The sequence below is a fragment of the Zophobas morio genome, unplaced genomic scaffold, assembly GCF_036711695.1.
Source record: "Zophobas morio isolate AGI-343-1 ecotype UQ-CSIRO unplaced genomic scaffold, CSIRO_AGI_Zmor_V1 ptg000017l, whole genome shotgun sequence".
NCBI classification, from domain to species: Eukaryota; Metazoa; Arthropoda; class Insecta; order Coleoptera; family Tenebrionidae; genus Zophobas; species Zophobas morio.
In genome coordinates this window covers 396,760-408,300 of record NW_026972122.1, presented here as the reverse complement: position 1 = coordinate 408,300, position 11,541 = coordinate 396,760, and the positions used below count along the sequence as shown (strand labels likewise).

General features: G+C 39.8%; 1 protein-coding gene across 1 annotated transcript; it reads left to right on the top strand.

Moving 5' to 3' along the window:
* The first annotated feature begins 8,592 nt into the window (after positions 1-8,592).
* Positions 8,593-11,293, top strand: LOC135130345 (zinc finger protein 142-like). Its single transcript, XM_064057709.1, has 2 exons — positions 8,593-8,821; positions 8,870-11,293. The coding sequence occupies exon 2, from the start codon at positions 8,880-8,882 to the stop codon at positions 10,980-10,982; it is 2,103 nt and encodes a 700-aa protein (XP_063913779.1). The 5' UTR covers positions 8,593-8,821; positions 8,870-8,879; the 3' UTR covers positions 10,983-11,293.
* The last annotated feature ends 248 nt before the right edge of the window (positions 11,294-11,541 follow it).

The window sequence follows — 11,541 nt, the reverse complement described above, 5'->3', positions numbered from 1 at the left end:
CTCGTGGCACATGATGGCGGCTTTGATCGTTCTGTGCCACCTCTCGATCATCCCGTTGCACTGTGGTCGGTATGGCGTGGTTCGGCAACGTTTAGTGCCCAAAAGGTCTGTGAGGGCAGACATCAGTGTGGCCTCGAACTGCCGGCCTTGGTCAGTTGTAATACGGTGGGGGCAACCGAACCGCGCAACCCAGGTTGCGTAAAAGGTTTTCGCCACCGTCTCCGCCGTCATGTCCGTCATGGGAATTACTTCTGGCCATCGGGTGAACCTGTCTGTCATCGTGAGGCAGTACCGGTGTCCCTGTGATGGTGGTAATGGCCCAACGATGTCCATGTGTACATGTTCGAATCGGCATTCTGTAAGTTCAAAATGTTTTAGGGGTGTTCTAGTGTGCCTACTCACCTTTGACCGCTGGCAAGGAAGGCATTCGCGCGCCCATTTTTTTATGTTGCGTTCCATGTATGGCCACACGAAACTTTTATGTACCGCCTTGAATGTGGCTTTGCCGCCTGGGTGTGATTTAGAATGTACCATGTCAAATACCCTTTTTCGTAAGTGGAGGGGTATGTAGGGGCGAATTCTCCCCGTGGCTGTGTCGCACCAGATCGCCGTATCCGAGTTCATGGGTGTGAGATTCTGGAGTTTCAAACTGGTACTGGAATTCAGCAGGTTTCTCAACTCCAGGTCTTGTTCTTGGGCGGAGGCGAGTTCGTCTGGATCGATCACTGCTGCCGTGTGAACTTCGCTGATTCGGGATAATGTGTCCGCCACCATGTTGTTTTCGCCCGGTATGTGTTCTATCTCCGTAGTGAACTGACTGATGAAGTCGAGTTGGCGTAGCTGCCTCGGGGAAGCTTTCTCTGAGTTGTGTTTGAACACGTAAATCAAAGGCTTGTGGTCCGTTCTAACCGTGAAGACTCTCGCTTCTACCATGTAGCGAAAGAATTTGATGGCTTCGTATATCGCGAGCAGTTCGCGGTCGTACGTGCTGTACCTTCGTTGGGTGTTGGTCAACTTTTTTGAGAAAAATCCCAGGGGTTGCCAGTCGCCTTTAACCTCCTGCTCCAACACAGCCCCCATGGCTGTATCCGAAGCATCGGTGGTCAATCTTAATGAGGCGTTCTCGGAAGGGTGTGCTAGCAGCGCAGCACTGGACAACTCGCTCTTGCACTGGCTGAACGCTTCTTCCGCCTCGTTGGTCCAGCTGATTGGCGTCTTGTCATTTTTTTTCGAATTTCGCAGATACACATGTAGAGGTGCTTGGATAGATGCGGCATTTTTGACGAAGCGACGATAAAAGTTGATCATGCCGAGGAACTTTCGTAAGTCCTTCACAGTTTGCGGCTTAGGAAAATCACTTATCGCCGTCACTTTCGCGGTTGCTGGACGGGTCCCGTGAGTCGAAATGCTATGTCCTAGGTACTCCACTTCACTTGCCCCGAACACGCACTTTGCTGCATTAACCACGATTTGGTGTTGCTTCAGTCTTTCAAACAGCGTTTTTAAATGTCGCACGTGCTCCTCTGGGTTCGCGGAAAAAACTAAAATATCGTCTATATATGCGAAACAAAAGTCTAAATCGTTGAGCACATTATTGAGGTGTCTTTGAAAAGTTTGCGCGGCATTGCGTAGGCCAAAAGTCATCACTGTGAACTCAAATAAACCGAATGGCGTACACACTGCAGTTTTGGGGATGTCCTCGTCGGCCACTCGAATTTGGTGGTAAGCACGTACCAAATCTATCGTGGAGAACACCGTTTTTCCCTCTAGTCTGGCCGAGAAGTCCTGGATGTGTGGTATGGGGTATCTGTCTGGGATTGTTACCCCGTTCAGCCTCCGATAATCCCCACAAGGACGCCATTCCCCAGGATTCTTCTTCTGCACTAGGTGCAGTGGGCTGGCCCATGGACTGCTGGAGGGGCGACACCACCCTTGCTCCAACATGTACTGGATCTCAGCTTTGGCAGCCTTGAGTTTCTCCGGTGGTAGTCTGCGTGGTGTTTCAGCTACAGGAGGGCCGGTTGTGTATATATGATGCACTACGGAGCTGGATGTTTGACTTCCCGGACGTGGTGCTTTCGTCAATTCCGGGTATTCCGCCAGCAGGTTGTGGTAGCTGGAGGTTTTTGCCACCGTCGTAATACGTGGTACGGAGCAGGCCAATACGAAACCAGGGGAAGAGAGATGTGTCAAGGGGTCTACCAGCTTCCGGTTTCTCAGGTCCGGTAGGAGGTGGTAGTACTCGAGAAAATCGGCCCCTATTATTGGTTTCTCGACGTCCGCGAGGATGAAAACCCATTTAAAAGTTCTGCGTAGCTTCAAGTCAACCACCATGAATTTCTGGCCGAACGTGCGGATGGGTGTGTTGTTCGCTGCAAATAGGGCGGGTGTATCTTGTGTCTGTGACTGAGCCTTACCTGAAAACGTTTTCGGCAGGACTGAGACCTCTGCTCCGGTATCGACTAGATACCTGATACCGGATTTGGGATCCGTGACGAAGAGACGATGATGACGCGCGTCGTCGTGTACCGCCTCGATACCCGACGGCGCCTCTAGTTTTCCGGCTGTACAAACGTGCAAGGTTTGAAACACTTTCGGGCGTTTACACCGAACTTGGCGTGGTAATAACAAACGCCATTTTGATCCGTGCGTTGCCTGCTGTGTGTCCTTGACCGATTTCGACGGTCATTTTGCCGTGCCACGGCCAGCTCCATTAACTACATACGGCCGTCCCATTTTTCAAATTTCCATTAGGCAAATTGTTTCTGCAGATCTGTCAAAATCGCCCCATATACAGTGACATCTATTGATTACTAGTGTTATCAAACACGACATTTTTGGTCAGGTTTGTTGATTTTAATTGTCATGTATGTCAGTGAATCGTCGATGTCCAACGTAATTGAACTAAAAACGGTTTGTAAATAGTAATTTTAATCAATACTACTCTTGAAAATCGCCTTGAATAGTACACAAATATATTATAGGGCACTAAATTATACAACCAAACAGTTTTATTGAAATGCTTACAAATTACCAAAGTCTAAAACGACAAGTACCTACCAAAACAACAGTAAGGGACTTACTAAGGAACATAATTTCGTGAAAATATCTTGGACAATGCGATCGCAAATGTATATTTACATTATTTATAATTTCAGTACTTTTCTACTTAATGGCTTTTGGCGTAATTGTAAATTCTTAACCATGTCCGTTTTTTCTAGACAAATGTTGTCAAGAACAGGCTTCACAGTTAGATTGATAACCATACTAGACAATTTATCCTTGTGCAAGGGGCAACAAAATAACGAATTTTCCTTCAAATGAGGATATAAGCACTGAAATGCTTGATATAATGGCATTTCATATTTTAAAAAAGGTGAAATTTCTTGCACAATGTCAGCTATTCTCTTAATGATTCCAACAAAAGTTTCGTTTGGATACGTTAGACCTCCACGATCTTGCAAGAATATCAAACGGAGCAAAGGCCCTGGAAGTGTTGTGGAAACTAATGGTGATACACACACGTCACACTTTAATTTGTCATTCAGTTTCTTAATGATGTAACCTGCTAGGAACGCTACTGACGCAGAATATATTGTATTGTTAGCAGGCATGTTTGTCTTCAAATTTTGAATTTTCATTCTTAACTGAAAAGGTAATACCATATCTTCTATATGTTGTTCTACTACCTCTCTTGTCTTTGATGGGGCTGTACTCACAAAACTGATAGTTTCAGAAATATTTGCCGATGTGGAAGCCTTAACAATGCCACAACGTAATATTTGACGTAGGGCGTACTCCGCCGCCCTTGCGTCTGTTGCATCATTAGACCCTCCTCTCAGGCGTACATGGGAAAACATAGCTTCAACAGCATCTGAACTGAATCCCCTTGTTAAAACGTAGTAAAATCCAACTTGTTTCAGCAAGAATTTTATACAAAGGCATGTACTCTTGGCGGTGAATTTTAAGGCCTCTGCTGTTTCTTCTGATAAACCAGACAATCTGTCTCTTGAAGAATTGCTTTGCACATCGTCGATGTAATTAGGAAGTGTTACATTTAACCACTCTAACCTTTGGTCTGATACATCTGCATAAGGTGCAACCGTGCTGTCTCGTGAACGGATATAATACGTTCTACTAGACACGTTGTGGATTTGGAAAAACTTATACATGTTTTCCAGATAACTAATAGTGGCGTCGACGTTGCAAAACCTCGGATCACCTGCTTCCTTCAAAAACTTCAAAGATGCCGTGACTGATGGTGAAAATATTTGAATGGCTCGCAGCACATTCATTTTTTCGAAATTCGAAGGGTACAAATGCTTCCTGGTTAGGTACCTTACAGGTTTAACAGGCAAATCTTTTTGTAAATCGTACAATTTTTTCAAATATGTAGATGAAATAACACCTTCGGAAGAGGACATTTCCCTGTCTAAAAATAAACTCCTCGCATTCTTCACTGCGTGACAGTAATCGTAGCTCAAAAACAAAGGTATTGATGGCAGAACAGGGTGAGAAATATAATTCTGAAGAGATCCATTTCCCAACTTTTTAAAAAGTGCAGTATTTGCCGAAAAGTTATCCGTCACCAGTCTCAACACAATAAATCCACTTTCACTCAAAAGTTGTAAAACCGAAATAGTAATCGCATGAAAATCATTTGTGGATAAAGTTTTATGAAAAAAATATCCCGCTGGGATGGTATATTTCGTCGACAACCCATGGACAACGTAACACAACATCTTATTTGCGATTTGGGGACGTTGGCCTATTTCGTGGGAACCACAAGTATCCAAGCCATAAATATGATCATCAGTTCTACTATACTGGATTCTTTCTTTGACTGACATATCGTCAACTATTAAAGAACACACTCTTTCAACCGGTACTCTAAAATTTTGGACTTCAGCCTCCAAACGTTGTTTTATTAAGACATTTTGGCCTTTGTATTCACCAAGAAACCTTGATAAAGTACTTTTCGAAGGAACTTTAAACAAATTCGTGTGACAGAATCGGTAACCTTTCGGAGAGCAAAATCTCCATATAATTGACATTCTTATGGTTTGCTCAGACCATCTCGGTTTCTGCTTAAAGTGGTTTTTTAATAAATCCAACAGAAATGCCGCCTTTTCATCACCAGCTTCTGCATTTCTTACTAATTTAGTGATAAGCTCTACATTTGGAGAGTTTTCGCTTTTCTGTTGCTTCAAATCTTCAATTTTTGACAAACATTGATGGTATTTTTGTGTGGTTCTTTTCAATTTTTGAGTTAACACTTTACAGTGGTACCGCAGATTTTGAAGTTCTTTTAAAGAAATTAAATCAGCTTGTACATATTTTTCAAATCTGCAAGGCAGGACAGGAAATTCAGGTTCTGGAGATGTTTCAACCTTTAAGCAATATAATTTCGAATTTTGTAAAATAATATAATAATAATTTTACATCAACAGTGGGTACAGCTTCTTTATTCAGCCGGTATCTCCTGTTGACAAATTTGAGACAGCCTTCTTCAAAGTGATTTTTACAGATTACCGAGTAATCATTAATATTTGTTACGTCTAAATTAAGGAAGAATATGTGAATTTTTACATTGATATTCAATATTCAAATTTACCACAAACTTTATTAATGACGTCTAACCATTTGGCTCTTAAAGTATGTTCCGCTGGAAACTGAAACAGCGGAATGTCCGTACTACCACAAATAAAGCACTTTTTAACCATTTTCTTTAATAATGAAAGAGTTTAATCAAATATTTAAATTGACAATTCGTGGATTTGAATTTGACAGTGTTTGACAGTTCTCCGATAGATGACGCCAAATAGAGGGCGGTCATGGCATGCTTTTTAGGAACAACTTTTAGAAAAAATGGGACGGCCGTATTTAGTTGATGGAGCTGGCCGTGGCCGTGCTTGTGGACTGCGCCCTCTCGTGTTGGTTAGATGAGTTACGGCTACCGATAAGGCCGCCATCTGTTTCTGGAGGTCTGCTATTACCGTAATGAGGTTAGTTTCCTGCGTTGGTACGATGGTGTTCTGCCGCGTCGAGTCGCTGGTGGCGCCTATCGCGTTGATACTGGAAGCCATAGCGTTGCTTCTGTGTATTTCCGCCAATTTGTCCGCGATTTCTGCCATCTTTTCCAGCGGTACTCCCTCGCTCGCAGACAGCACGAGTTGGACATGTGGTGGAAGTCGCTGTAGCCAGAGCGTTTTTATGACTTCGCTATTCATCTGTTGCCCCGCGAGTGCCTTCATTTCGCGGAATAACTGCGATGGTTGTCGGTCCCCTAGCTCCATCTCGTTTATCAGCTTTCGTAGCTGCTTCTCCTGTGAGTCGGTGTAGGCGGCTATCAGTTTCTTCTTAATTGTCGTACCTCTCTTTGTCTGGTGGGTTCGCTACGTCTGTGACCGGCTGGAGTGTGCTCTAGCTTCCGGATGGCTTCTTGCTGTTTTTCGAGTTGCTGTTGCAGTTCTTCGGCAGTCGACATGTTCGTACCCGTAGTTCTTCGATCACGTCGGGGTCACCAATTGTAATTGTTGTCGTCGAATTACTAACGGAAACGGTTTTAGTACAGGTTTATTTACAATACCAACTACAAAAATGATAACACGGCCCAAGGTTGTATGTGTATGTCCACGTGGAGGTCTTGAAGAGAAGAGGACGTCTGCACCCGGTGAGTGGTCGGAGAAGAAGAGGACGTCTGCACCCGGTGAGTGGTCGGAGAAGAAGAGAGTCTGTTTTACGTTTCCACCGTGGCGTTTCCTCTTTGGGCTTGCGCGTTGTAACTGCCAATCCGGTGGCTGCATTATGTATGTATAACTGGTTGCCTACTTCCAGGCGGCCACAAATTCATCACGATTGAGATCGTGACCCATGGGTGGGGCTTCTCTTTTGGTTTTCTTTTTTAATTAATACTTGTTTTCTCTGCATAACACGATTACATATATATTTCACATGGTAATTTCTCGTAGAAAAATAAGAATTTAACAATGAAGCTCCGCCCCTCGGCTTACGACGAATAAAAAAGTCATCAGAATTGAGATAGGGCGGGTGGGCGGGGCTTATATCTTGCTTTTTTTTTTTTTAATATACATAGCCATCTTTTTACAACAAGAAACTTAGAACTTGGTTAAAATGGTACATTTTTGCAAGGAAATATGGATTTTGCAATTATGAGGCGGACCCTAATTGCAAAATCAATATTTCTTTATGCAAATTTTCCATTTTAAACATATTTTAAGTTTCATGTTGTGAAAAGAAGTCTACACATATTAAAACAAAAAGACAAAATGAAGGCCCACCCACCCACCCTATCTTAATTCTGATGATTTTTTTATTCGCCGTGAACCAAGGGGGTAGACTGTAGAGCTTAACTGCACAATACTGTAAAATTAAAAACATGAGTATCTTGTTGTTCAAAAAATTCTATGTACATTAAACAAAAAGGCAAAATATTAACCCTGTACGCCCACCCCTTCTCAATTGTGATGATTTTTTTATTCTTAGAGACTTAAAACACATTTAAAATGGTAAATTTTTGTAAGGAAATATGAATTTCGATTAAAAAAATCATCACAATTGAGATTGAGGCGGGAGGGCGGGCCTTATACTTTCCCTTTTTTCTTAATATACGTAGTTGTGTTTTCAGAAGAAGAAACTTAAAACATGTTTAAAATGGTAAGTTCTTGTAGACAAATATGGATCTAGCAATTAATCCCCGGCCCTCAGCTTACGACGAATGAAAAATTCATCACAATTGAGAATTGAGGTCGGGGCGGGTTTGGGTGGGGCCTAATCTTTGGCTTTATTTTATTCTTAATATAGATGGTATTTTTTGAAGAACACGATACTCAAAAACATGTTTTTAATATCTCGTTGAGAAATAAAGATTTTGTAGTTAAGCTCCGCCTTCTTAGCTCACGACGAATAAAAAAAATTATCATAATTGAGATAGGGCGGGTGGGCGGGGCTATACTTTGCTTTTTTGTCTTAATATGTGTAGACTTATTTCGACAACAAGAAACTTAAGACATGTCTAAAATGGTATTTTTTTGTATAAATCAACTTAAATCCTCCACTTTTCTTTTACAACCTCTTTAAAAACGGCAAAAGTTGAACGAACATCAAAGTTACTATCGACGACAACTTGGCAACGGAGTTTATAAATGACATTTTCAGCTCTAAAAGCAACGTCAGCGGGAACAGCAACTGCAACGGGAACTTCAACGTCAACAGCAAGTTTATAAATCCCACTTAATAATTAACAGAAATGAAGAAAAACTTTCTTTCTTAGTGCTAAAATTGTGCTTAAATTAGGAGAATCGCTTCCTTTTGTACTCTCATTTACATTACACGTATTGTTGGTTGCCTACTTAAATTTGTCATTTGTATTCTGTGATGTCATATTAACATTTTAAAGTAAAAAAATACAAGAACATTTGAAAATGTAAATAAATTAATAAAATATTTATCAAAACTTCAATTATAAGTGAAATGTGTTTTGAACATGAATAAAAAACATTCCATTGCTTTACAGAAATCTGTAACTTGACATTCTAATCTGTGATTCTAATCTGATTCTAATGTTTTTGTTCTGGTTCTGAGGCATTTAATTTCGGAATTTTTCCCTTTTAATAGTTATTTTACACATTTTTTCTGTCAAGTAAATATACTATTTGATAATGTTTGGCTAACCCGGGGTAACCTTTCAATCTACTTTCATGTTCATCATACAAAAATCGATTTAGAAAGCCGACAAATTTGAGGTTATAACTACAGCACGTGCTACAGTAAATTAGACGCTTTTCTCTCAAAGTACCAGGTAAGAACAAACTTGACGTCCACTCCACACACTTATAAACATTTTTAGATAAATCACCATGTCGCTACTAAAATACTCGAAGAAGCTCGCCCACATGAAGCCTTCCCTGGACAATGTCCACCACTGTAAGGTTTGTCCGTATTTCACAACCTCACTTTTGCTCATGGTGAACCACGTTAAACGCCACCAAGCTCCCCCACAATATTTCAACTGTGAAAATATCGACGTCGAAACTTACCACTGCGAGGACTGCAATTTCCAGACAGAACTAACACTTCTTTTCAAGCAGCACGCCCGACTGTGTTATAGGAAGTCTGAAGAGAATTTACCAGAGCAAGTTTACTCAACTCAAAGTTTCATTTGCAAGAAGTGCAGTTTCGAAACACATTTCAAGCTTAAGTGGCTTCAGCACGGTACGCAGTGTTTGGGGAGCAATCACCCTCAAATAGTAACAGCTAATGATAAAATTACCACATGGTATCACTGCAACCAGTGTGAATGCAGATTCAAAAAGAAACCAAACTTGAAGGCACACAAAATTTTAAAGCATTTGAGTGACGATCAACGTAAGTGGTATTATTGTGAACATTGCTCCTATAAATCCATTCTGAAATCGCGTTTAAAAGTACATGTAATGAGGCATATGAACAAACCAAAGAGACGGATTTCTTTAAAAACTCCCGGTGTTATGGAGTATGTGGATGAGCAGAGTATTAAATGGTATAAATGTGAAAAGTGTCCACATAAATCTAAAATTAAGTGGAATTTAATGAAACATATAAATTCGTGGCACTTACATGAGAAGGATATTACATGGCACGAGTGCCAGACTTGTCCATACAGAGGTAAAAATTTATTGGCTTTAAAGACACACATTATTGTAAATCATTTGAAAGATAAGGATGTCTCATGGCACAAATGCCAAGACTGTCAATTTAAGACTAAACATGATTCAGTATTAAAGGAACATATAAATGCGCAGCATTTAGATGAACAAGATATTATATGGAATGTATGTGAAGAGTGTTCATATAAAACTAAATACCAAAGCAGCTTGTCACGTCACAAACGTCTATCACACAAAACTGAAAACGTAAAGTGGTACAAATGTGAAAAATGTCCATTCAAAACGAAACAAAAGAGCAATTTCAAGACGCACAGCAACTTTGTTCATATGAATAAAAAAGACATTAAATGGTACGAATGCCAAATTTGCTATTTTAAAACTAAATATGCGGGGTCTTTCAAAACTCACTTAATTATCCAACACGGGTGTGAAGAAAATATTAAATGGTTTAAATGTAACCAATGTCCACATAAAGCTAAAAAGAAGACGCATTTAAAAAAACATATAATTGCTCACCATTTAAATCCACAAGATATAGAATGGCGGCAATGTACAGAGTGTCTATATAAAGCCAAAGACTCGTCGAGGCTAAATAGTCACATTAAAGCACGCCACTTGGACGAGAAAAATATTAAGTGGTATAGATGTGATAAATGTGATTACAAAGCAAAAAATAACTTTACCTTGAAAAGTCATATCATGAGGCGACATACAAATTCACGCGATATTAAATGGTACGAATGTAAAGATTGCTCCTTCAAATTTAAATGTACCAGTAGTTTAAAGCTTCACATAAGGATGCGCCACTTGAAGGATGAAGATGTTAAATGGTATGAATGCTACAACTGTCCATATAAAGCTAAAACAAAAACCAATTTGAGAACTCATATAAATGCTCGGCATTTGGACAAAGAAGCCATTGAATGGTATAAATGTGATAAATGCGATTATAAATCAAAACGAACCAGTGACTTGAAAACTCATATCATGAGGCGACATACAAATCCACGCGATATTAAATGGCACGAATGTAAACTTTGTCCCTTCAAAGCCAAATGTCGCGGTAATTTAAACCAGCACGTAAACATACACCATTTAAAGGATGAAGATGTTAAATGGTACGAATGCTACAAATGTCCATACAAATCTAAAAATAAAAGCACATTGAAAAATCATATAAATGCTCGGCATTTGGACAAAGAAGCCATTGAATGGTATAAATGTGAAAAGTGTCCATACAAAAATAAACTCAAGTCACAGTTAAAAATTCATGTAGCTAGGCATCATTTGGACAGACAAGGGCGTAAATCGTAGGAGTGCAAAGAGTGTACTTGCAGGGATAATTTTAAACACCACATGAAGTTACGACACGGAAATGGAAAAGACATTCTGTGGTATGAATGCAAAAATTGTCCATAGAAAAGCGACGTCAGAGCGAATTTAAGACTTCATGAACGCAAAACACAAAAAGAAACTGTTTAATCAACGCAAGCACTGCCCTGGGATGAGCCCACTTATTAGTGTAATTTTTTCCCGTTTACAGTCTTTGTTAAAATGATTTTTTTATATTATTATTATTATTGTATGTTTTTTTATTATTATGTATAACATTAAGTTATATAAAGTATTGTCATTTTGTTCTTATTTCCTATATGTGTAATGATTTAATAAATAACGTAAATGTACCTATACGAAAAACATTACATAATAAAAGTTCCTATCTACCAAAAGTAATAATACAAAATATAAACTGATTTTTTTCTAATATCGATGTTCCTTGAAACCTCGATCATATAATAAATATAAAATAATATTGTATGAGCTTTCGTTTCTTCAAGTTTTGGTTATTTCAATTTTTAAAATTTTCAATTTC